Here is a 27,493-nt window from a genome sequence, read left to right as displayed (position 1 = left end):
ATATCTTTCTTGTGCAAGCAATTTAAGTCTCTTATTGCAGATCCTGCAGATCAGTTAGAAAATGGGTGCAATAGAAGGAAATCAAGAAAGTCTATTCATGCTCAGGGTAATCTACGCCTTGCTCTTTTTTCTTTAATTTTTCTGTTTTTGACTAAAGATAACAGGTACCTGGGGAGTTGAGAAGAGATTTGGTGAGCTGTGATGCTTATAATAAGAAATGCAGAGGTTTGCTCTTATTTCCTGGATACTTTCAGTGACGGAGGAAAATAGCCACACGGGGTTGGTTCGGTGTGTATCCCAGTATGAGGTTTGCCTTTTTTTCAGTAATGTTACATTTTCACTCGTATTCAGTCTATTACAAACTCCTGGTGTTTGAATTAGTCCTTATTCCCTATCCAGTGTTTGTGCTGCTGCTGATCCTACCTAGTACATCTTTTTTTTCCCACTTAAATGTAATCCTAGCCATTTCAGACTATTTCCTAAGTTGACTGAGATCATTAGAATTCAGACCCTTCCCTGCAGTGTGCTTGCATTTCCTCTCATCTTTGTATGGTCTATAAGTAATGTGAAGGTTACTATTGAAGACTTTGAATAGGACTGGAGCAGTAGAAGTCCACTTGATATATCCTTCCGTTTTGACACTGAATCACTGACAATCCACATATGAGTTTTTTTGCATCAATTTGTTTCCCTTCTGTGCAGTAACAGCTTCATCTATCCTTGATTGTTCATAAAAATGTCACAGGTTACAGTCAAGGTCTTCCTGAAACCAGCACTGCTACTGCTCTTCTTCCATCCACAAGACTTGTCATTCTGTTGTAGAATAAAATGAGCTTCGTTTGAAAAGGTTTGTTCTTGATCACTTCACATTTGCCTCTGTTCATTCCCTTTCTCTCTTCTGGGTTCTCAAAAATAATATGGTTTATTTGGATTTTTTTTTCCTGGGAATTGATGTTAAACTAGCTACCATTCAATTCTCTGACTTTTCTTTCTATCCCAGTTAAGAGGTGGTTGTCTGCATCCTCTTCAGCATGAGATAGCAGAGCTGTGTCCCTCCCTGTAAGTATATTTACGCAGTGGACCTTAATCAGAATTTTGACATCAGTCCTGCTTTTTGAGTTGTATTTTCCAAGCCAGGAACAATTAAAACAAATGTTACATGTGAGTAAGTGGTATCCACAATACTCAGGCTTTGCAAAGAGACACAAGAAAAAGGAGGGAATGCAAACTTAAAATTGTTCCTCTTCCTTGATACTCGTCTTCCAAAGTCATCATCTCAGACTATAGCAATTGCATTTCTATTTCACAACATGCGGTCTGTCCATCTGGAGACAGAGCCATTATAAACTGTGATGATGCTTCTTGATTACACTGAATTCTTCAGAAAGAGGAAGCATCTTCAGAAAGAGTTTTAATTTTGGTTCCTGTGCTCCTGGCCAGAGGGTTCAGATTCTCTCTGGAAAGTGGAGACATTTACTCCTATCTTTCATAATCTGACTGCTGTATCACTTTTTAACTTAAAAGAAGGCATTTGTGCTAACTAGGTGATTAGGGGCCTTGAATGTTATGTCTTGTGGTTTCCAATTGCTTTGGATTTTTATTTTTTCATAGTTGGTAAAGACAGCAAGAAGGAATTAATATTCATTTGAAATGAATTTGCCTATATGAGTTTTATAAGAGTCAAGAGACTATAAAACTTTGAACACATGGGAAAACTATATGGTACTAATACAAGAAGGTGTAGCAAAGCCTTATAAAGGTGTTACCCTCTGCTATGAGATTCTGTACACAAGATCACTCTGCACTTACTGTTTTGCTGTTTTTCATAATAAATGCACCAAGCTTCCAAATAAAACATACATATATATTTTAGATTTCAGTCTGGAAATTTGTGCCAGGATCTGAAAGATAAATGGGATTATTGTTGGCATGTACATCAGTGTTAGTACCTAGATATGTTAAATATCTGCCTTTTGCTGTAGTTATGCCTTCAAATTTCACAATTAAACCCTAGACTCTAACAAATTTGATACAGGTTGTGCCTTAGCAGCCATGTCACACAGCTCCGCTACAGCCTGCTGCTCCTGCAGCTCCTACCCTGACACTGAAAGAGTTCGTAAGCTTAAAGTGCAAGGCCAACTCTCAACATGCTTTTGACCCAATTACTTCAAGAAGTGCTCACTAGTAAGGCTTGCCCATGAGGAAGCATGCCAGGAAGCAGATATGTTCACTTGGAAGGAAATAGAAAATATTTTCCCCACCTTATTACACATTTCTGATCACATCACAAAATATAATATGATCAAGTATTTTAATATCATTACTTTTAATTAGTACTGTGCTGCAGTTCTGCAAATATATCCATCTGTAATCCAGTTGCTCCACCCTTTCTAATTCCCACATCGTTGCTTTCCTTCTCACTTTAGTTTTAAAAACATTCATTGCATTTGAGGAAAGTCTATTTAAATATTGATTTGCTACTTGAGAGGTAAAAAGAGCACAGGCTCCTTCAAAAATATTGTACGAACAAAGTCTGTTTAACACAGCTTTCTCTCCTCATAATGTTTTGGCGACTGCATCATTCCTCATGTTATTGTGCCCTTTAGTCCAAATAACATCATTATATTGTGTTTTCCATCTGCAGTCCGATGGCCAATCGCCAATCACAATGTTTCACATTGAAATATCAAGGATATGCTCTAATTACCTTCCTAACAAAGAGCTTGATTACATCTAAGTTCCTGGATTCCTGAAGGCCCTTTTGCATGGTATCAGCCTATTCGCTTCTGACTGATCACCCTTTCAGCTCTGCTAACCTTTCACTCCTTTGCGCCACAGTAGAACATCTTTAATCCAAAACAAAAATTAGTGAAGGTAACAACATCATAAAAGGGACAGTTGAGCAATTTCTGTAGTGTCCCACGTTTATCACAGTAACAAGTTGTTTCTCTGTGACGAAATATTACAAGCAGCGAGGACATCTTGCAAGGCTCAGTTCCTTTAATAGCACAACCCCCTCCCAAACCTTTGCCATGTCTAGAACTCTTCACCTGCCTGTTTTGTGTTGTCTAATGAAACTGTTCAAAAACGTGATAACAGGAAGAGCAGCAAAGGCCATTATCTTGTCCACACACTGGGAAGGAATTCACTTTGAAGAAATACTTGCTCCCAAATCTGCCTCCTCAGGCATTCAAGAAAAGTTTAAACTTACTATGTAAAATATTACTAGGGATAATAATTTCCTTTCTCCCTATCCCTCAACCTTCCTTCTTGCCTCTTCCCCACTGGACTAAAGCAGGCTCTCATGGTGTGTCACAGCCATGGCTGGGAGATTCTGGCCCCTCTGTAGCAATAAATCCCCTACGCAGGCTCTGAAGGTTGGCTCCTAACAGCAAGGCAAAGCATTAGGGAAAACGAGGTGCGAGTCTTACAACACCCAAAGAAGAGTGACATTCAGGAGAAGTGTATGTGACTGCGACCCCTCATATCAGGCAATTTCTTCATTACTAGATCAGGCTGACTGGTTTAAAGAATTGTATTTATATGTCAGCATCGGGGTATTAATATTGAATTATATGAGTGCACATTCAAGACAGGGAAACGGCAAATGCTGTTTGTCAATTTGAATGCACAGTTCAATACACAGGTATCATGTCTCAGTTTAGACACTCTGACTTATGCAAAGAGTATAAGAAAGAAGAAAAACTAATCTGCAGTAAAATATATTAAAACACAAAACAAAACAAACAAACAAAAAACCAAAACTTGAGATCTCACAACTTTAAATTTTCCAGGAGACCCCCAGGACTGCTTTATAGACTCAAATATCCCCAAACACTCCTTTTCTGTGCTAATTTGTACCACCTGCTTTATTGTTTTTGCCTTCTACACTATCAGTTCAGTTGCACTTTTCCTGTTTTGAAAAATCCTCAGCTCTCATGACATTTTAAAGTGACCTCTGTATAGAGTGAATGTGCCAAATTCTAGGCTCCTAATAGCATAACTACATTTAGTCAGGAATTTAAAAAGTCCAAAGCAACCATTATTTTAATCCCAAGTCTCTAGAAAAAAAAATGCAACTAAACAACTAAACATTCTACATAGAGAATAGAAGAACGATGAGTTACAGCATGGAAAAGAAGTGTAGAAGAATAAACGAGAAAGACTGGAGAGGCTTATGTGCAACAACAGTGCATGTTGTGTGGCTGGTCTTAGAGAAGCCTGGTGAATGGTCTTGAGTTAAAATCTGTGACTACAGTCTGTTTTCCTGTGACTAAAATCTGCTTGCAAAAGATTTTACCAGGGATGTCATTTTGCCTCAGTGACTCAATTCCTTGCTACTGTTACTGAGGAGTTAGGGTCCCTGCTTCTCTAACACTCACAGGGGTGAGTTTTAATGGTAACATTGAGAATTTGTGCCGCCACAACTCTTTGCTTAGGTCAGAGGCCAAAATAAGCCCTTCCTTAAAACAGCTATCCATAAATCTACAGCCTTTTCCCACAGTTCGTGTTTTCTAGGACCCATTCTGTCTGCTTTCTGGCAGCTGTCTCCAAAGCTGGACCCATCTCCGGCTTTTCCAGTGATGGATACAGAAGAAAGGTGACCTTTGTATTTGCACATAATGTGCTTTAGGTGACCCTGCTTGAGCAGCGGGGTTGGGCTAGATGATCTCTAAAGATTCCTTCCAATCTCAACCATTCTGTGTTTTCTCTTCTTCCTTTTTTTTTTTTTTTCCCCAAATCTGTGCTTGGCCCACCAATTTAATTTATGATGTTCAGGATCTCTCTTAGCCTTGAAACTTCATGTTCTGGACTGTAAAACCAGTAGGCAAAGGTTCCTGTTGGCACTGGAGCTCATAACAAGCCAAAATAAACACGTGCTCTTATCTCAATGGTCTTAGCCCAGCAGAAAAGGCAGAGAGGGTCCAGTAACACCATTGAGCCAGTGAGAGCTTCCCACACACCAAGGCAGGACAGAGGGGCGAAATATTCCTCTTTCTGTGGTCAGCATAAATGCTATGGTACCACAGAATGCTAGCAAATGGAGATAAAAATAAATAAGCGGCTAGAACGCTTTTCATTTAAATCGATTTTCAGAAGCACTCCAGGGTTTGTCTGCTTTTTTCCTTAGTTAAAAGCACAGCACAATAGACGCAATGAGGCAGCCAGGCCTGGGAGCAGATCCTAACCCCATGAAAGCTCCTTCATGTGCTTAACATTACGCTCATGCTTAAATGCTGTGCTGGAAGTAGATTGGGTTGCTTAGCACCTTAAAAAATTTAGCCTTCTGAGCTTAAGATTTCTGGAGTTCATTCACAGCAGCTCCACGCTTCATTTTACAAGTCAAGAACTGTTTGGCAGAGAACCATGAAATATATCTATCTGGACTGTTTTTTTTTTTTCCTACAAAAGTCAATCTCTTACAAATAAATGCCAAGATCTACATATATAAAGCAGTACTAAAACAAATATAAAAATAATGCTAAACTAAAAAAAAAAGAGGTATGAGAATAAAATTATGTGGCAGAATTATAAGGCTTAAGCAAGAAATTTACTGAAAGCCAAGAAAGCTAGTGGTAATGGTGATTTTCCTATGGAAATTATTTAGCAAAAAAAGGAATCAGAAGGAAAGAGAAGGAATCAGAATTTTTAAAGCGGTAACAGTGGTAAAAGTGCATCATTCAGAAATAGTCTGACCACTATACAGACAAGAACAGAAAAGATAGGCAGCATTCAAGGAAGAAAACTTACATCATTCATGCAGAGGCTTATGTGTTGAGAAGCTTTTATTGAACCACCACAATACTCTGGATTAGTTACACTATGGCTCTGAAATTTCAAATTATAATGTAGTAATTTTCCCAATAAAAGGACATAAAATAAAGAAGCATGAGGCTTTGGTCACTGAACTAAGCTGAGTTTTAAGAGCCAGTCCCATTCCGGTGCAGAGGAGCAATTTCTTCACGCTCTCTCATAGATTCTAGTGCAGACAACTCCTTTCATGGCACATTCCTAAGACACAAAATAAAATATTATTTTTAAACTCTCATTGATGGTAGGTGCACCTTCTTGGGTGACCACCAAAGTCAATGAAAATCCACATACCATATTACACATCTCCACATAAATTTCAGAGCAAACAGCAAAGCTATATTTATATTACTGTGGGAAAAGCTGCTGTTTTAACAGCATCACACTTAGTTAAATGGCATATAGTGATAAATACATTGCAAAATCAGTGGTGATGTGGTAGTTAGCTAGCTCCTTCAATTTTGCTCATCTTCCAGAAACATATTTACCTTCCTTGGTATTACTGACATGACAGAAATACCAGTCCTATCTAGTTCGTTATACCACATTCCCTGAACGCTTTTAATTTTTAAAAAGAATTTTATTTGTGGAAGCGAGAGCGAGCTACGTAATTTCAGGGGTCAAACCTGTGGCCAATAAAACTTTGCATTGATGAGGCACAGAAAGTTTCCGCTGACCGTCTCGCCATGCCTGGCTCCTGGTGACTCGCAGGAGTCACCTGCTTGTGTGGCGGCGGAGAGAAGAGCGTTGCAGAGACCTTGTCTTCTGCTGCCTGGTGGGGTTCGCTGTGCCCCAGCCCTGCCAGTGTGCACTGGGGAGGGTAGCCCTTGGAGGGGGCAAGGCGTCGGTGGAAAATGGTTGCTCTGCTCAGCTCTCCAAAGACGTTTTAATAATTAGGAGAGAATTGCTGAGAAATGCAGCCATGGCAAAATGCAGAAGTAAATCAACTTGCCAAACATATTGGATTCTAAATCAAAATGCAGTTAGAACAAACTCAGTCATTAAGGCTTAATGCTGCTGTTTTCAAACACATTACCCACCCTGGTTTTGCTCCAATCTTTAAGAAGTTTAATGAGCAAAATATTTTCCTTCATCCAATGGTAAAGCTTTAATTCTATTAAAAAAATAATACAGCTAGGGTCCCCCAAATGTATGATTATGCTGGCCTTGCTTTCCTGTGCTTTCTGTGCAATTGTTAGGTAGGTTAGGCCTGATGAGAGATACTGAGGAAAAGTCACCACTCCCCAGCCTTCATCACAGACTCAGTTCCCTGAGGACCAAGGGCTTTTTGGTGGAGATGTCAGGACCTGTCAGTCCCTGTTGCAGTTTATCATCATAGGCAGAACTAGATGCAGAGATAGCAGCCTTCTGCAGTAAATCTCAGGCACTTGCTAGTGAGCTAGGCACACTGACATGGACGGGGCAAACACAGGTGTTTTGAATGGATTGGCAATAATAAAAATAGATGTGGGGAAAGTTGTAATATAAGTGTTCCAAGGTGGATGTGCTTTATTCTGAATTTGAAAAGAAAAGAAAAGAAAAGAAAAGAAAGAAAAATAGCCAGCCCAGGGTTGGATGATCTGGCTTGCAAACTGCATTTCACAGGTGTGTGTTGCTTGAGTGGCTCGTGTCTTTTAATAACCTTGAAGGCAGTAAGTATGTTCTCAGTTCATGGCAGCTCTGCCCATATGATGACTTTAAAAGTAATTTGCTGTATGGAATAAGATTTATTTCCTCACAGCTTGTTTCCTAAGCTCATTTCCCTTTAGCTCTCTGATAAGCCAAAGGGAAAGCCAAAGCTGACAGACAATTTAGCCCAAAATAAACTCAAATCCATGCCATTCTACCATTTGGTGGTGAACAAGGAGGAAGAACACAGGTACTTACCACCACCATTTTCCCATCAACCAGCCTTCTCCTTATCGTGGTCTCTTTGCCGTTCCACTTCTGCACTTGCACCAATGACCCTTTCTCGAGAGTTATGACACTCTGCAAAGGCCATGAAAAGAGCTTCAAAAAGTGATCCAAATTTGTAGTCTAGAGTAACAATTCACTTTTCAGTTAGCAAAATCCACATTTTGTGCTAGTGGTACACTTAGTAACACTGGTTTCAGCTCCATATTTCCTCCTCTTTCGGCACTTTTCTCACTTGGGTATTTCATTGTAGAAAAACTCTTTCTGGCTCTCTTCTGGGATGTCAGCCTCCCTCAGAGATTATTTTAGATATCATTAGCCCACCTTACCTTGACTTTCCGGTCATCTGCTGTTATTTCGTCAAATTGCTGTCCCAGCTTGAAGGAGATCTCTGTGTTTTTGAAAGTGCTTTCAGTTCTGATAGTTACTATGTCCCCTTTCATACTGATGATCACATCGGGCCTTGCCAGGCCACCTAGTTTCCTTGCAGCTAAGCCCACTCCTATGAATCAGAAAAAAATATAGCATTACATTCCAGGAAGCAACAAACTCATTATCATTTCATAAAAATTCTGTGGAAAAATAAGAAAAAGTTTCCTCTTGAATATTATAATGTCTGATTCAGATGAGACACTGATTCCTCACATGTGGAAGCTGTATGTAATATTGCTTTCAGAGATTTAGGCATCCCCCAGCCGATGCATTCCCAGCAAGAAATAAAGATACATAAAACTTAGATGGTTACTAATCTGCATGGTATTTGTGTAATGATATAATAGGTAGAAATGTCCATAGAAAAGAACTATGGAGTTTTATTTTTGTTATTTTTGACAAATTTGAGTATCTGTTCTTTTGTTAACCAGCTACAGGGAAGAATTCCCAATATGCTGTTGCTCATTCTGCACAGCATAAAATATACTGGAGACCCAGCAATTCCTAGGTTGCTGCTAACATCCCTTAAGAATAAGGACCCAAATGTCTAAAGCTCCTTGAAGTGTACAAATGCAAAATAAAATAAAAGCATAAGAGTGAAGAGGTGCAATTAATGGTCAACAAGTTACGAGGTCTGAGGCAAGTTAGAAGGAAGGCCACAGACGTTGTAGCTCTGTTTTATAGGAGTAGATTGAGGATGTCTACAGCTAGTGCCCTGCTCAGTATGCTCAGATGAAAAGATCCACAGAAAAGCATATAGAGTTATCTGTATAGTATAACACTAGCTGTGCTAATTATTCAATACTGCAGCAATTCTGTTGAGACCTTGAGAAAAATGTCTGTAGATGGATTTTCATCCCACATTTACTCTGGTTAATTAATTAACTGAAGTTCTTTTGCTACTCCATTTAACTTTTCAAATGAGGGGAATTAATGTTTCGGTGAATCATTTATATAGTAAAAAAAATGCTGGAACTGAGTGTGCACTTGTGTATAGATGAAGCCTGCATTAAACTAAAAAACAATGGCCAATTTATTACATTCCTGGCATTCTTCAATAACAGATAGATTCATTCATGGAATTCAGGCTCTGAAACCCAAGTGTCATGAGATATCATCTCCATTATATATTGTAAATTATCACAAGTCATGAGTTTAATAGTGTAATAAAGAGAAGCTAAAAAAATCCTGCATTTCCATAGATCCTTCTCATTAGAGGAAAATAGATTATTGAGATCAGACAGGTGCAAATTTATTAAAGTAATCCAGCAACTGCCTTTCTGCTTTTCCATTTTAGATGCAAAAGGTAATAAATGAGACTATGCTAGAAAGTAATAAAAGTATTTATGGGCAGGAAGAAGACATGATTTGTGAGCAAAGCATAAGATGAAGAAGAGACATTGCTAAACAAAAATTATTTTTAAAAAAAGGAAAAGAAATAACATTTCTCACCCAACTCTTTCATATAATCATCAAAATTTTCACTGGAGACGAGCTTCCAGGTTCCCACAAATCGGTTACACATCGTACTGGCTTTGCAAGGCAGCAGTCCTCGAAAGACAGGCAGTGGCAACAGCAGTTCTGGGAGGGAGGCAGAGGGACTGCGCAGCCAGCTCAAACCTCAGTCGCCTCCTTTTAAAGATGCCCCGTTCTTATAACGGTCAGGAGGGGGCCAGTGGGAGAGGCAATGCCAGGCCCAGACAATGTGCACCTTGTCCAAGGCCAGTTGTGTTAGTACCAAGGCTCGGGGTGACGCCTGCCACGACTTCCTGCACTGAATAAATCAGCTCAGTGAGGAACACGTGGGCATGAGGATGTGAGGCAGAATCTGTGGGTGATGTGCTGGTGGGGCCTGAGCCACGTAACGCCACCAGGCAGGCTATCACTGTGTCCCTATGAAGCCATGATCCACTCTGGAAAGGAGGTGTGTATTCCACCATTTAAAGACAAAATCAAACTATTGTCTTGTTCTCTGCATGTCTTTTGCATCGGAATGATAACGTCATGCTGGAGTTGCTGCCCTGCATGAACTCCAGCAGCACCATGAAGAGAAGAAACAGACAAACTTTGCTTCCTCTCTTCTTCCACAATTACAAATATGTTCAGAACATCAGTGCGCAGATTCACATCACATTTTGTGTTTGGCAGGTGAACTCATTGAAGTGCTTCTTTCAGAGTCACTTAATGAGAGATGAGCAGGTTTATTGGCTTGGTAAGAGGAATATGCTCCTCTCTCTCTCTGCTTTTCTACACCTGGGTGGTTGGTCTGTCAAAAAGTTAAGGGCAGAGTAAGGCAGTGTGGCCATACAGGCCTTGCATTCAAACGTTTCTTGTTTTTACCTGATTACTCCTGGTCTCCTGTGGTTATGAAGGGCCATAATCTATGTGAAACAAAGAGGTCACTCATGCCAGACCTTCTTCACCCTCCAAACGAGATGATGCAAGAACCCACTGAAAATTTCTTCTTGCAGTGACATTATGAATTAGAGCATGCAACTATGCCTCAGTTTTCCACATATAACCTAACGATGCTCTTTTGGAATTATTGCATTGCAGTTAGTGAAAAATGAAAGCAAAGAACAAATCCATAGTCCATATGTATATTTGAAGGGCAGGAATTTTAAAACATTGTAATTCAAGACACCTCAAAGTACTAAGTAAGAAATCACTTAGCTTAAACCATCATTGATGGTAACTCGGTACTTCCCCTTCATAACCAACCTTCCTGGTATGAGAAAACTTTTATTTGCTATATTAACAGAATGATGGTTTATTTCCTACTTTTGTTGATAAAAGCTGCATGTTCTTTTTTTGCATGATGAAACTTTCTGAGTTTCAGCCATACGCAGGGACTTCTCAGGCCTTTATTGTTAGGAGGGTGGTTAGCTGGGAGATGAGGTCATGAAGTGAATCTCTCACATTCAGGATGGAAAGAGTCAGAGAGAGCCAATGCTGGGACAAGGAGACTGAGGTTTGGATCCTCTGTCCAGGGATGCCATATTATACTGTGGTGGTGGGGATACGTCTCATGTTTGATTGGATATACGAAATATTTTTGTCCCATCAGTTGCTCAGGACAACAAAGGTAAGTTAAATAGAATTTCCTATTGCCTCTCTAGTCTAACTGTGTGTGATGTAAGAAGAGAAAGTCCAGAGTAAGTGAAAATGAAAATTAATAAAAGGGCAACCCCTTTTTCCCATAATCGGAAGGAAATGTTGTGTCTGTCAAATATAAATAAATGCCAGCCTGTGAAGGTGTGGTCCTCAGGGTAACTTTTCTAAAGCAGAGATGCATTAGAACACCTTGCACATGAAAGAGTAGCTATCCCTTTTATCCAATCGCTGGAAATGAGAAAGCTCCTCCTAAATGAACCTTTCCATTGTTTCTCAAGGAATAGTACGGAAATAGTCTGCTGTTGCTCTGCAGGAATTCTTTGTTCTTGCATTGTTTATCCACAGAAAGGCACTTTAACAAGGCAAGACTGGTGCCTGTGGAAAATAATGGATGAGTGGAACATTGTAAAATCAGGCCCAAAGAAACTGAAGAGGAGCAAATTAGCCAGAACAGAACAGCTATACTGCAGTACCAGTAACCTTAAGAACAAAAGCAACAGAGAATTATTTATACAGACAAAACCCCAGTCTTAAGTCATCTCAAACAATGTTGACATTGCTACCCTCTATCTCTTTGTCATTAAGTAAAATCAGAAGCTCCATTTAAAAGATCTACTGTCTAGAAAGAACAAGAGCAGGGAATTCTATCTTCAGCAGAAATAATATAAATAGAAACCAATCTTTTCTTTAATTGCAAAGAAGCCAAAAGGACTGTGAGTACACAATGTAAATGATAAGAAGTAGCATTGATTCACTTTTAGACATATTTTGAACATGCCCACCAGTACTTTCTTATGGTCCTGGTCCATTAAAGTTTATAAACAGAGTGCCACTTTATTGAAATTTGTAGCAATTGAAGCTTTAAATGACTTTTATTTTTTTTTCATTTTAAAATTGTTTTATTCATTCACAAAGTCTAAATTTGACTACTAAAATAAATGGTGATGCTTTAAAAATAAATTACTTCACTAGATGCTAGACTCTCAAAAAATCGGGCTGCCAGAATTCTGATTATATCTGCAGGCTTTATTTAGAAACTTAAGGGAATCTGAGGTGTTTGGAAAATATGGGCACTTATGTGAGCAATGGGACCATATATTGAAGTTTGACCCCTGGAATGGAATATCTCCATAGCGGGAACAATGGGATGTATTTAACTGTGGTCTGATCTTCAGTATTTATAAACAGCTTGCTTAAATCAATGTTGCAGTTTCTTAAGATCATCTCCACTTCTGTCACAGTAAGCAACAATCTCTCTTCATGTCATATGTTTCTACCATTCTAAGAGTGCTCCATTTTAAAAGATGTGAAAAAAGTTTGAAATTAAAAGTACAGAGCAGATACCTAACTCAGAGTCAGTATCTTTTGAGAAAGTCCTCAAGATCCTTCCTCTTTGAAATTTTTTTCCTAAAAGTTTCTAAGAATAAAGACTTTTTGGAAGATTTTTGTAGTTATGTTCGTGGGGGCAGAACAAATCTCTTCTATGACTTTTTGAAGAAATTATTTGCCATTTTGAAAGTCTGTATGTTTCTGCCTCTACACTGTAGTTTTATTGTCAATATTTCATAATTAATTTTTTATTGTGCTTGGTACATTTAATATTGTGTTTTAGGGTACTTTGAAGCATACTTCCTTTCACTATCCAACTGCTGTTCTGTTAGCTGAGATTTCTTAACCAAGAAAGCCAAATTAAAAATAGGTTGCTTTTTTGCTCATGTCTTATTTCTTTCTTTTTTTCTTTTCTTTTTTTTTTCAGAGTTTGATAATAGTCCTTTATAACTGATCTCAGATTATTCCTTAGTTCATTTGGAGGGTAAAAGCTATTGCTTTTCCTCTCTCTGACTGTATTAATAGTTCAGGAATTTGGGAACAGCCTGAGTCATATAGGAGAAAGTTCAAGCCTATGAAATATTTGCTGTTGGCATTAAGTACTCAGCACTATGGCCTCAGACAGCTGATTTAAGAATGTCAGGAATATTTGGAATATTGATTCACAAGTGATTAACCTAATCATTAAGATTTTTGGAACTTTTTTTTTTTTTCATTTTGTGGCTATCATATATCTTTTCAGATTCTTTTTGTCCATTTTTTCCTCAGACTTCTTAAAGCTTGAGATTTTGTGCTCTTCCCAACTGTAGAAATCATTGCATTTATGGAAGCTAAGTTGTGAAATAGCAGTCTGGGCCTAGAGGGAATTGAAGGGGTTAGCTCAAAAATAAGAAGAGTTGGGAAGCTCAATAATAAGAACAGCTTTGCAGCTAGAGAGCTATAGCACCTATAATTTCTCCCTTCAGATAGAACAGGACAAAATTAGGCCACTTCAGCTGATACATTCTTAAGGGTCTAAGATTCAGGCATTTTTGCCTGCTCTCAAATCAGGGTTGTGGATGAGATGCCCCATTGCCAGCTCCTGCTAGATGCCAACTCTGCATACCTCATCCATGACAATCTCTCTTGTCCCTGCCCCAGTGATAACCCTCATCTTTTGAAACCAGAAAAGTAGCAGCCCTTTATTCGTTTTGATTTGTGTACTCCTTAGTCATAGACTTCTTGCAGTCTGGATCACAAAGAGGCCACTAAATGATATTTCATAGCCGGGTAGCCTCTGTCTCCATTACAGAACATGTTCAGTTAGGGAATGTGCCTGAAGCACCCTCTGAATTTGCTTTGACTCTTTTTCCACAGTAAGAGGAGCCACAGCTAACAGGCACAGCGCTAACTTTCTTGCTAAGAGCACCAGCCCATTTTGACAAATTCCAGCAGAAGCGCATGTTATAGAAAGCAAGACATTTTATTGAACAGCCACAATTTAGACTGCATACAATTGTTCTGCAATATATCCGTAAAAAGTACAGTTGTCTAAAATATTTTTGTGGGGATTTTTTCCTTCAGTGAAGTTCTTTTTTTCCTACAGCTTTCAGCATTAGTCCTGTGTGATGATGGCTTCTTCATGCCTTTTCATAAACTCTTTTGCAGATTACATTGTTCATCGTACATTCCTAGAAAGAAAGGTAAATTTAATCAGTTTTTAGCTTTCATGGGATATTTGCTAGTCAGAAGATAGAGAATTACTCTTCCATTGGGAGTCAATATTGGAGAGAGTTTGCATTTCTCCTCCCTTAAAGCCAATTGCCAGAGCAGTGAAACTCAAGTCTGAGAACTTCAGAAATAAAAGTTAAAAATGTTTCTATGAAACAAAAGCCTGAACGAATATCAAAGCACTGCTTCAGCCACCCCAAGGAAATGCCTAATCTCCTCTTAAATGCCTCCACAGAAGGCTCCAATGACTTCTGTGGTGGGGTGGTTGGTCTGTGGAGCTGAGCATTTCTCTTTTATCTTTTGTGGCTTCTCTCACGTCACACACACACGCACATACACAGTCTCACACATCTTCAGACTTGCAGCTGTTGTTATCAGCTACTGCTATGTTAGGTTCTGCTGCCATCCATTTTTCTATTAGAACAAAACTTGTTTTTCTCACCCTTTCCTAACTGTTATTAAAAACTACTTCTATGTGTTCTCCTCTGGACTTTACCCACAAATGTTAAATATGTGGAAACATTTTTTTTTGTCTAGGGAAGGGCAGAACTCTTTAGGAATTCTGCACGCATATATCCTTTGTAGCATTATAGAGTTTTAGTTACCTTTATGAACACATTTTTAGTCCCCTCCTAGATTCCTCAAAGTATACATGTTTTCCCTAAAATCGGAGAACAGTGTCCTGAAAGCCCAGATAAGCAGTTGGGGCTCACTGGCATCAAGTTAAGTGCAGCAGTTATCTTCTGCTTCTGACCAGATAACAGCAACTAACAGAACTCAGTTATAGCTTTCCTTTTTTCCTTTTTGCAGTGACATCATATTAACAATACATTCATACCTTTCTGGTAACACCATTAACACTTACTCTTGACTTGTTCAGAGAGACTTCTTGCTGAATAAGTGCATAGAGACACATAGATGTTTTCAATCTCCCCATTTGAATGCAGCATAAAACATTTGCCAAAAATAAAAAAACAATTCAGCAAAATGAATGCAGTGATTGGACAACAAAAAAAGAACTCACCACAACAAGATTTCCATCCACCACTTTTCTCTTTATTATAGTCTCTTTTCCATCCCATTTCTGCACCTGGTTCAGTATGCCATTATCTAGAGTTATAACGTTCTGCCAAAGAAAAAAGGCAAAAAGTGTGACTATACATCCTCCACGTTGAAGAGAAGATCGTTTCTGAGTCCTAACAGTATTGAAGTACGGGGGAAACAACCTACAAAACACTCTTGGTGCGCACTCCTTTTCCAGGGGCACTTTCTACAGCAGGTGTCAAAGTACAACTCCTTCCTCCTACTCCTATACCCTTGTTGAGAGAAAGAATGACACTTCTGGACTCACCTTTGTTTTCCTGTCGTCTGCTGTGGTTTCATCAAACTCTTCACCCAGCTTGAAAGAGATCTCTGTATTTTTGAAGGTACTTTCTGTTTTGATGATTATCACATCGCCATTCCTGGTGATGGTTACACTGGGTTTGGCTACAGCTGCCATTTTTCTGGTGGCAAACCCCACACCTACAAGTAAGACAGGACATGGTGAAACCCTTACCTTTATTTAGTGTTGTTTCTCTCTCATGTGTAGGGAAATAAAAAAGAAAGATAGCACTGATCTCTCATTTACTTTCTTAAACTTTTAGTAAGCTTATGTTGCAGATGTTCCTTTGTAAAATCTCAGTAGCTGGTCCATTTACATACTTAGATAAGTGGATGAAGTAAGAATATTCTCTCCGCAGACATTATCAGACAGCAAAATTAACATGAAACCTGAGACAAGATTTTAGTGTCAGGTGCTGTCATAGTACTATTTAAAAGTGAAGAAGCAGAAATATATGAGAGCTTTTGGGCCACAAAATCAAACAAATAAATAAACCAAAAAAAAATTACTTACAGATATATTTATCTGTGGCTAGACTGAATAAAAGGAAATGATTAAGAAATAGCTGGCAAAGCTTATGTCCTGAGTAAAATCTGAGGTAAAGATTAAGAGTTCAAGAGTCTCACTGAAATGCTGCAGAAGTGTCAGTGAGTAGTGTTCAGACTCTAAATTTAATTCAAAACAGAAACTACACCTATAGAGAAAGGTCTTATCCCTGAAGTCTTTTCCAGGTATTTATTCTGGAATCCATGGTGTTTTCTATACCAGTATGCTGTGGAGACAACTACGGAAAACTTTATTCACTATAGTAGTCATGACAATTAACCTGTCTACTAGTTCCATTGTAATATATATTTAGCCATAGTGAAGCTTGCTGCATTTTAGCATCATACTTTGCATCTCCAAAGGATAAAAGTAAATCCACAAAAAATATTGCAGTAATGTGTTTACCTGCATTTATAGCACTACTAAGTAGGCATGCATAGACTTGGCTTGCCTGAAACTATTCCTCTCAATCAAGGTTTTTCTCTTATATGAATTTGGCACCACTAGCCAATTCTCCAGTTTAAGACTGTCTAATTAAACTAGCTGGAGTAAAAAGCCCTTGGTGAAAAGAATAGCCAAGAAAAGCAAGTAAGGAATAAAGTTCCCATTCAAATTTTTTTCCCTGGCCCAGGCCCAGAGAGCACCAAACAGTATTCCTCACCCAGCTCTTTCATATATTCATCAAAGTTGTCGCTTGAAACGAGCTTCCAGGTGCCTGCAAACTGGTCGACCATTCTGTCAGGCTGGAGAGCAGTCTTCTACAGGATCAAGCAGAAATACAGGACTGCAGAGTAGTATGAGCTCCAGGAGACCAGGAGTTATCTTTAAAAAGGAGCCTTGGCCACATGATGCTCTAGGATGACCAATGAAGAGGCAGTCTCAGTGCCCAGTGTTTTCCTTCCTCTCCTTTCCCCTCCTTTGCCAGTAGGTCATAGTGCTATTATTCATATGCCCTTACTAACACAAAGATCACTGTCTTGGTTTTATTTAATTATTTTTATCATTCAAGAACACTCTCATTAAAGACAAATATTTAAGTCACATTTTCTTTGGGAAGAAAAAGAAGACTGAACCCAGAAAGGGTTATGTTCCTTCCATACCTTTTTTTTTCATTTCACTCCTCTGTATCAAATGAACACAGCAAAATTCCTTGACTGTAAGAACAGAAGGTCTTGTGGTGATTGTTTAAGTTGCTTTCTACACCAGCACAGTCAGAGACTTTATCTGGAGACTTTGTCTACACAGCAACCATACTACAGGAAGGAGTGGATTTTCAGGAGAAAGAGACTTTTGAGTGGGAAATATCTGAGAGAATAGAGCAGCTTCCTTGCCTGGGATCTCCCTCAGTTGCCTCGTCTAAAACAACTGACCAATAGGTTTCATTTGGCTTTCGTGCGCTGGAGAGGGGATATATGATTCTGTGAAAAGCAAATGAACAAACTAAACAGATGATTTCTTTCCTTTTTGCTCATATGTCTTCTGAAGACCTGTGCCTCAATAATTAGCACTATGACTAGTTCTGGCATAAAGCTAGGCTCTGATATCAACCCTGCACGTGTCATTTACTTTCGTTTGTACTCTTCAAGAAGCAAGGTATTTGAGACATGTCCAGCATAACGGGGCCCCACTTTGACTGGTCCTCCTATAGCTGTATCAGAAAGCTGGCAAGCAATTTCTTATACTTTGTTTCTGGTTGTAACATACTGTTCCAATGGCAAAAATTATAAGCAGACACTCCAGCCCCTGCATTCCTCTTGAGATAAATTTCCTTAGTGGATCACATTGCTCCACATATCTGGGGAATTGTTAACCTTGGAAGTAACTATTTTAAAGAAATTATTGATATAGAATCACACAACAATCCAGATGAGAAGAGACCTCCAGAAGCCTCCAGTTGAGTCTCCTGCTCAAGCAAGGTCATCTCTGAGCTCAGAACAGGTTGCTCAGGGCTTTGTGTAGTTGGGTGCTGAAAATCTCCAAGGATGGAGATGGCATGACCTCTCAGAGGTACCTGTGCCACTGCCTGCCTGACTGTGGTGGAAAGGATCTCCTTATATCCAGTGTGGACCTCTCTTGTTTCCATTTATTCCCATGCCTCATCTTCCTGCTACACACTGCTGTGAAGAGTCTGTCTCCAGCTGCTCAGTCACCTCCCTGTCACTCTCCCCTCCTGGGGAGCTACCAGGGCTTCACCCTGAAGCCATCTCTTCTCCAGGGTGAATAGGCCCAGTTTCCTCAGCCTCTTCTCACAGGTTGAGTGCTTCAGCCCCGACAGCTTGGTGATTTCTGCTGAACTTGTTCCTGTTTATCAGTGTCTTTCCTGTATTGGAGGAGCAAAACTGGATGCAACATTTCAGGTGTGAGCAAACGGGCATCAAGTAAAGAAAGTCTCACTTCCCTCAACCTACTGGCTGTGCTGTTGTTCATACAGCACAGGATGCTGCTGGCCTCCTATTTTGGCAGGGCTCAGCTTGTTGTCCACCAAGACAGTCAGGGCATTTTTGGCAAAGCAGCTTCCCATCCAGCCAGTTCCAAGACTGTATCACTACAAGGGCTAAATATGTGTGCATATGTATGATTAGTTAGCCTCTTGTCCCTTTAAGATTACAGACTTTTTGTGAGTAAAATGATTTTTTCAACTCTGTTTTTTTTTTTTTTTTTTCGGGGGGGGAGGCAGGGGGAACAGCTATATCTTAAGTTTGGTCCATTCTTTTTTAGTTTTTATACATCTATTGACTTTGGGTTAATCCTGAAAGAAACAAAATATTTTTCTTATTAATAGCAGCCCTAATGCCTTTCTTCATTGGTTTTCTCAGAGGTAAGAGGAAAAGAGGAGAGACATATGCTGAAATCCCTTTAAAAAGAAAACTCTGGGAAAGGGGCTGAAGTTTGTGTCAGCATCTTGTTTATTACTTAGGATTACTGGCTTGAGAAACACTGAACCCTGTGTGAGCAGTTTTTAGGAATTTCAAAACTCAAATCCAGAAAAATACTACTTGGAAGAGTTGGGTGAAGAATGTGGCAATGCCTCATATAGAAAGGACATGATCTTGCTGAACTCGGTTCCTACACTTACTTCTCTTGCCTTTGGGGAACTGTTCTGTGTGCAGCTTACTACAATTAGCATTCATTTCTTTGGAAGAGAAATATGGCTTTTATATTCAATACTATGACCTGAAAGTGTGAAATGGCTTTTCTGTGGGTGCAAACAGCTGTCTGCAACTCTTGTGCTGTTGGATAGGATTTCTACGGAGAAAAGTGAAGTACCCATTCCATGCAAATCAGCTTAGGACAAATTCAGCCTCCCTAGGCACTCATTTACTTGCACCTATTTAAAGTGAATCTGAGCTATTTGCAGATGACTTGCAAATATGCTGACTCAAAAACACAAGTTAAAGAAAATGAGCTTGTGGGCTGACTTGCTTGTTTATTTCAAAGCAAATAATTATCTCTGAGCCAGCTCATGGACTCTCTCATATTTAGGAATTATTCTACTGATGGTCTCTTCTCCCTTGAGAGAGATTTCTTGTGATGAGAGAGAGGCTTGTGGCATTGATGGCATCTAATACAAACCCTGCCTACTCTCTGGGGAACAGACCTTGAGTAATGTAACATTACTGATAAGGAGTGGAGTACTTAATAGCCATGAGGAAATCAATGCTGCCTCTAATCCTGGAAATCTAGGTGAACTGGGATCTGTATCACTTGCAGGAGTGTCTTTGGCCAGCAGGCAGCTGGGCTGTTTGGCTAAACAGTGCTGTACTCATCAGCACTGATGGAGATCTAATAATCATCAAAAGCAAGAGCATCTTCAGAAGCACAGAGACCTGCTTCAAAATAGGAGAGGAGTTTGAAGAAACCACAGCAGGTAAGAGGAAAAACAAGGTGACAGGAAGGGAAGCTGATGAAGGCCCAACATAGGGAGGAAGGTCTGGCAAAACAAAAACTCATCATGGAGGGCCCTTCTCAAATGTGAAAATGTGAATTAAAAATCATAGCTATGACTAATCACCATATTCTGATTAAATAAAAGCTGTTTTCTCTGGTTCCTCTTTGCCTCAGAAGGGCAGTAGTGTATAGCTCTTTAGACTGCTGTAGCTATTAAACTAATAAGTACCAATGAGCAGCAGTGTTTCGAGCCAACACAGTTGTCTATATAGCTCTGTTATCCTTTGGAGAAAGATCTGGCTTATCCTCCCTACTGAATCAAAAAGTAAAAAGATGTCTGCTAACCTATTGATAATGACTTCTGTTGAAAACTTTCTTAAAAGAAACCTGCTCCTTACAGAAATTTTGTTAATTTTTTTTTTTCCCAAAAGCAGAGAAGCAAGTGTGGCTTCATGGAAAATTTCCTTTTCAGAGAGTAAAATCTACTGCGAAGATGGGCTATATTATCTCCCTCATGCCAGTAACGAGGAACCACATCACAGTATTTTGGTACTGGTGTATGTTAGAACTAGCAAAAGGTTCTTCTGTTAGCTTTCTGACTAATATCAGTGGGAGTATGATCTAAGGCTCAAGGCTAGTTTCAAGAACGGTTGGGCTAATGCTGGAGAGCAGACAGGAATAGGGAAAGAAATGTTCTCCTCCACTTGACAGCTTGCTGCTTTCTGACTAAGGTTCAAGACAGCTGAGCTTCCTTAGGTTTCTACTTATGGTGGAAAAGGTATGACTAAAACTTCAATACTCATAATGTAACTTACTGACTGATCGAAATCCTTGCTTTAAATGGTTTGAAAATTCAAGAGGCTGATGGATATTCCGTGGTTATATCTGCTCAGCAGGACAGTTCCCATCAGCACTCCCCAAGCACTCATGGCTAAGTTCAGGCTTGATTCAGGACTTGCAGCACTGTTGCAAATGGTCACTTTGCTGAAAGAATCAAATTTGGCTGGCAGCAAGAACAATTCTATCATTTTCTCCAGTGACTACTGGCACACAGATTGGTGGGACCCACCAATCAATTTTTATTTTCAGTGATGCTGAATACTTGTATTACCTCCTGGGCTTCAAACCAATCTGCCCACGTAGGCTTCCAGTATCTGAGGTTAGAACTGTGACGGCTGAAAAATCCAACAGGTGCTTCACAAACATTGAGCTAAGTTTGTGGTAATGCAAACAGTATAAAGTGAAATCTTGTAACTCCAAGGCACAGTAAGATCAAAACTGAAACAAAACCTAGTGGTTGCGAGCATTAACTAGCAAATAAAATATCCATGGTTACGTTTTCTAAACTTCCTTAAAAGAGAAGGGGAAAATGCACCTATAGCTGGAGGAAATGGCAAGCCTTTGGGACCCTGCCTTTTCTTTGCAAATTATTTATTTCATGAAAGTAATATTGACTCACAAGAGTCTGGCTTTTCTCAGTAGATTGCTGGGCAATCATGTACACACTCAAACAGTTGTGGCTTATGCCAGGCGAGTGCTCCTCCTGAGCAAAACACTGAGTTCTTATACGCTGCTCTAGTATGAACGTGTCTTCTGATTCCTCGAGCAAGCCAACTGGTGGTGTGAAACCCACCAAGTAATACTGCAAAACTGCAGTGAATGAGTCCTAGGAAATATCAGAGAAGAAGGAAAGCGGAATATTTGCTAATCTGTTTTAATTTCAATGAAAGCAGATGCAGGTATGCTAGCTCCTACAGGTATGCAGGGAATAGACTTCGAAAACATAATGTGGACATTTTTGGATATGAATCCAAATTCTTTTCTGTCTAGTTGAGAAGCTCATTTTTACTAGCATGCACTTAAAAGTTTACAGGTTAGACTGAATGACTTTGGCATGTTGTAGGTTACTTGTATGAATCTCCCTTTGCTGCTTACATGAACCCAACTAAACATAGCTTTTTTTTTTGTTAGTTGCTAGCCTTGCAAATTAATACAGTTTTCGTAGATTTTTTTCAATATTATTATAAAATAAATGGAAGACCTGCATTCAGAATCCTTATGCTCTTTTTTTATCTACTGCTAGGCAATCTTTGCAAATTAAGGAAAAATTTTCAATTTCATTTGTTACTGCATAATCTCTTGTAAGTTTAAACTATTCCTATGAAAAGTTGACCTTCTCTTGCAAAAGTTGACCTCTTGTGAGGCAAGAATCTTTCCAGAATTTAGCTGCTCTAAGAAAGCTAAAGCACGAAGTATAAGAAACACTGTTTCAAGACTTTTGTTTCTCTACAAAACTCATCAGCTTTGTTGATTCTACATTTTGAATAAATATCATGTATATTTTTTTTCTTTTCTAGTCTCTGCACCTCTTCATTTTGAATGCCACATTTTATTGCCAGCAATGCAATCCAATGACTTGTGAAACCTTTCCAAGATCTCCTGTTGTATCTACTGGAAAGCTGTATTTTATTACTGATGAATTTGGAATTCATCCAAAGTCTTACACTCCGTGGATACGAAAGGAAAGGATCAGGGCATGAAATGCACTGACTTCAGAGACCAAGCACTAAATAAAACAGCACTCTCACTCTGGTGTGTGCAAGAGCTCTCCCAACTCTCTGCAGTGTTATGAAGCTGACTGCTGCCCCCGGGTGCTGGAAGTTGGAGGAAAGGAGAGGACGGCTGGTTTGCAGAGGCCATGGGACATTGCTCAGCAGTGCATCTGGACTGGATATGCAGCCTCATGCTAGGGTGGCTCCATACTACTGCCTCCTCTGCAGCACCTTCACTGAATGTCACTGTGTAACAACAATTTAGCCTCATCTCACAATGCAAAAAGCAAGCCAAGAATCAAAGGATCCCAGAGACAAGAAATGTAGACATTTCTAAAGCAATCTATTACCCCTGCCCTTCCCGCTTTAGCAAGCGGCCTTGCCAGAATCAGCTGTCAGAAGTCCGCAACGCTTATGTTTGGCATGTAAAAAATCATGTCCTGAATCAATGCCTGTGAAGCTCACTGCTTATCTCGAGTAATAAGCCAGCCCTTCAGTGTTAACGCTGTAGAGGGGATGGATAGGTGGCATCTGCTGGGCAGGTTGCCCAGGCAGCTGGGACCTGGGCCGCTGTGTGGGCAGGAACTGCCCTAATTCATCCCTCATAACAGGTGCCTTCAGGAGAATCATGTATAGGATGGTCGATCCCTAGTCACAGTATTCCACAGTCTGGATTTGAGTCTGTACAGCGGCTTTAAAACTGCTTGAAAGGTCTGCAGCCTGAAAATGACTGAAATCCTCTTGGTCTTCTACCTTTTCCCCCTGGAGAATCTCAACACAGCTGGGATTCACTGGAAGTTGGGGCTTTCTAGAAGAGACAATATGATTTTCCAGGAAGAGTGGACGTCTTCAGATGTTCTTCTCCTTGCTAAAAATTATTTTGTTCATTCACCTTTTATATGTTTTAAAGTGTGAGCAGAGTTCTAATTATCTAAACATCTTCTCAAATTCATCTAACCTTTAAAAATTAAAGTGCAGCTTCAGCCTACTAAAACTACTGTTTTTGAACTATCAGAAAGCTGTCACTAAGTAAATAGACCTGGACGTTTTGTCTTACGCTAACATCAGCTATTTGTATTCACATATTAGGTATTGTAATACCTGCATGGCATTTCTGGGTGGAAACACAGTGCACGACCGTTGCGGTTATTTGCTAACTTTCATAGTCTTCTCAAGTTAAAGCTGTAGTGTCCACCTGAACCAAGGGCCTGGAGCATGCAAGGCTGTTTGCAGAAACATAGCTGCCTGGTTTTCCCTGCAACATGGTCTCACTCACTTGGCCACCTGCATTCTTTTCAGAGCTTCTAATGTTCGTTGTTGATTGAAATGGCACTGAGTTCTGGCATTCCTCATGCGGGGATTGTTCCAAATGCCTGGTCAGATGTTTGCTCCGCTATGAAAGTACAAGGGTTTATGCCACGTTATCAGAGGCTCTTCTGCAAGCACTTTTGATATCATCAAATACCTTGTCCACCCAACAATGGAGGGTATGAATGGACCAAAGTAGATCTTCTCACCTAAGAACTGAAGGAATTAGAGAGCTAACATGCCGTTCTGCTAAACAAATGTTCTTTAACAATCAATCAACTCCGTTCTTCAGCCCCTCCAGGTATGATTTCCTCATTCTCTCATATCATTTTACTCTTGTTGCCAAATTACCTAATCTGAAAGTAACAACTGCTTTTACGCTCCTGTGTGGCTTAAGGGTATGCATGGGTACTGTACCTTCTGAGTCAGTTCTGTTAATATGAACTTCTAGTTAGCTAATACTAACTTGCTAGAACTATGTTCAAGTATTGAAAACTCTTTCTGTTTTTTTATGACTTACTGCCTGGTACTTGCTATTTATTTCAGCTGCTCACTACAATAAAGGCATGGCCGTCCTGTCCTCGGTGTTCATAGAATTGCTGCTGTGAAAAAGCTCCCTGCAGTTTTTGCACCTTTGAGTGTTTCCCCACTTGTAAGTAAGTTTGACATGAATAAGATCAACAGCATCACAAGTGGAATATACGAAAGGCAGAAACTCTAGTTCTGACTTTGAAGAAAGACTCCTGGATCAATAGAGTCTGAATTGGTGGTATTGGTTGTTTAAGAAACATATAGCACACAGTTCACTACAGTTTACAGAAATGGGCTCTGTCAAAGAGAATACTTTATACAGATTCTGTTGTACTGCAGTTCATTCAATTTCTAAGTAGTGACTGAAACCTCTTTAGCCTATTTTCATGTACCCAAGGGGTCGCCAGCTTCTCTGAGATTATTGAACTGTGTATATACATATATATGTGATATATCTGTGTATACCCTAAAAAAGCCACGTTTCCTTCCAGTCCTTTTCAGTCCTGTTCTTAAGCACAGGAGCCTGAAGACTAAGGTCTTCTTGCTTCAGTTTCCTGCAAGCCTGTTACAGTAGCATTGAACAGGGCTAGCAGTATCTGATTTTCCAGTGTTCTAGCTATATCCCTTTGTGTCAAAAAAATGGTGATCATTCACCCAAGCCTTTTCCAATTTTAGATGAAACAGGTGAAGGAATAATTTATACTGTTTGGCCTTCGATGATCTAAAGAGGGGGGAATAAAATGCTTTAAAATGTTAATACCAAGGCAGGCACTGGTTAAGCTAGGAGAAAAAACAAAATAAACCCCAAAATAAAAACAAGAAACACCCCACCTTTTTCCTGGAATTAGTCCATTAGTCTTAGATTCTGGGCTGCACAAGGTCTCACCTTCGGGGCAGAGTACCCATTGCCCAAATTAACTTATACTTTGAGGGTGTCACTGGGAAGTGAGTGATGCAGATTTGAATTCCCCCAGGATGAAGCAGGTACTGAAGCTAAATCCCCTGGTATTTAGGCAATGGGAGAGAGGGAAGTGTTTTTCAGCTGATCTGAGTCCTTTTTTAATTAGTGAAAAAGTAGTCCAGATCTGTGTGGAGCAGAAATATATTTCTGGCTGATAAAGTTTCCCTGAGGAAAACTCCTACCATGTAAGACAGAATATTGGGTTGAAGATCCTTCTTTCCCTTGCATGGGCATTTCTTCCCTTAGCAAGGTGTGTAGTGTAGGTCCTTCTCTTTGAAACTTAGACTTCTTGCTGTGTTGAACGAGGAGAGTTTGCCATTTGGTGCTAAGATTTCCATCTCTGGACTTCAGCTTAAGTATTTTTGATCTATTTTTTGATCTAGCATTTACTGTTCCAGCTACTAGACTATTATGTAGCACAATACCATAAGCTGGCATTTTTCTGACATCATATCTGCATCTCCTTTATGGCACTATGTCATTGGCTGATATGCATAAAGAATGAAAACTGGAGTAAAGCTGATGAATTAAGATGTAATAAATACAGTCTTAAAAATACTTCTAAATAAATCCATTTTCAGGGAGATATTCAAGATGTTCATCAGGAAAAAAATACCAGGCCATTCATACGCTCCTTGATGGAAAGATGGCATTATGAGATGGGAGGACATTAGCACTGTCAGAAACCACTGAATCCTCCTTCATTAACTATCAAGGTAATCAAAGCAGCAGTTCTGCTAAAGGTGAAAACAAGTCAGAACACCTATTATTCCTTCTTAATGAGAAAAATATAAGTATATAAGTTAAGGAGCGAAGAGAGAAAAGCACTTGCACTCTAAAAAGATCTTTTGATCAAAATACACTCGAGAGCCTATTAGGAGATGCAATTAGGCTCAAGAGACAGACTGCTTTTCCCACAGAGCAAGGTGACTGAATGGCATTGATGAATCGAGAGCACTTAAACCTTTGTGCAGGAGCACAGGGAATTATTTGAGCTACTTCTGTATTATAGCAGATATTTAGTTAGTAGAGCTTATTTCTTTTGGGCACTAGGCACTCATTAAACAAAACTGCTGACAGGAGCACTCATATTCTTTGAGAGGGTTGCAGAAAAGTAAGATTACTGTCGTGCATGAGATGGGAGCTCTGTGAGGGTGCTCAAGATAGACATAGCGCCCTGTCAGTGGGAGAGGAGCTAGAACAAAAAGGGAGGGAATAAGGAAAATGACATTCTCTTCCTTCAGGAAAGAAGCTAGGGTCTCAAGCAGGAATGTGCAGATTGTTGACTTTACTCCCTCCATGGTCAGAGAGCCATCTAGGGTGGTGTGCTCTGCATAGGTCCCCTGGAGATCTTCATGCAGCAGTGCACTTGGGTCCTAACTCCATACTTCAGTACTTTGTCAGGGTATGAAATACCAATAACTGGCTAAACCTAGGTTCATTGCTCGACTCCAGAAAAATGGATGAATGAAGGCTTGGGCTGGCTGTGAAGGTCTTGAGGGAAAGTCAGCAACTCTCCATGTTTTCCAAATAGTCTGTCAGAGAGCAAGTATTTCCTCTAATAGCTGCAAGGTAAAATGGCAGCAGCTTGGACAAGCCATAAAACACTACTACGCTAAAGAATGGTAGCATTGCTTCTGAAATTAGACTGGCTCCAAAAGGCACAAGTTATAGTAGGTTCCTCATGGTTTTTCAGACTCCAGGAAAAATACTTACACTTCTGGAATGAATAAAGATTCAAAATTACAACAGAAAAGGATGAGAAGACAGCAGAGCAACTAAAAGCCTGGTATACTGCATTCTCGGGTGCTACTAGGACTAAATCGCCTTAGTTTGATCTATGCCAAAAACTGTGATTAATATGTTGTTGACATTTGCTGGCTTTCAGGAAACTGCAGTCTAGCAAATGCCATAGCCATTATAGGACAATCAGAGTACTTAGTACAAATGTGTTACATGAGAAGTTTTAGCATATTTCTAAGAATAACTAATTAGAGGCAAGCCAAATGCTTG

General features: G+C 39.6%; 2 protein-coding genes across 2 annotated transcripts; both read right to left on the bottom strand.

Moving 5' to 3' along the window:
• Positions 1-5,759: 5,759 nt before the first annotated feature.
• LOC104566960 (myelin P2 protein) lies at positions 5,760-9,768 on the bottom strand. Its single transcript, XM_010213762.2, has 4 exons — positions 9,610-9,768; positions 8,055-8,227; positions 7,699-7,800; positions 5,760-6,012 (listed from the first exon to the last, which is right to left on the bottom strand). Exons 1-4 carry the CDS (start codon positions 9,680-9,682, stop codon positions 5,962-5,964), a joined length of 399 nt encoding a protein of 132 aa, XP_010212064.1. The 5' UTR covers positions 9,683-9,768; the 3' UTR covers positions 5,760-5,961.
• Positions 9,769-14,043: 4,275 nt separating this feature from the next.
• On the bottom strand, positions 14,044-17,021 carry LOC104566961 (fatty acid-binding protein, adipocyte). Its single transcript, XM_010213763.2, has 4 exons — positions 16,902-17,021; positions 15,662-15,834; positions 15,335-15,436; positions 14,044-14,270 (listed from the first exon to the last, which is right to left on the bottom strand). The coding sequence occupies exons 1-4, from the start codon at positions 16,972-16,974 to the stop codon at positions 14,220-14,222; spliced, it is 399 nt and encodes a 132-aa protein (XP_010212065.1). The 5' UTR covers positions 16,975-17,021; the 3' UTR covers positions 14,044-14,219.
• Positions 17,022-27,493: the final 10,472 nt, after the last annotated feature.

This window comes from Tinamus guttatus, unplaced genomic scaffold (genome assembly GCF_059628265.1).
Source record: "Tinamus guttatus ecotype Peru unplaced genomic scaffold, ASM5962826v1 Tinamus_guttatus_pri_ptg000156l, whole genome shotgun sequence".
Taxonomy (NCBI): domain Eukaryota; kingdom Metazoa; phylum Chordata; class Aves; order Tinamiformes; family Tinamidae; genus Tinamus; species Tinamus guttatus.
Note: the sequence above shows the minus strand (reverse complement) of the source record. Positions and strands in the feature narration are given on the sequence as shown.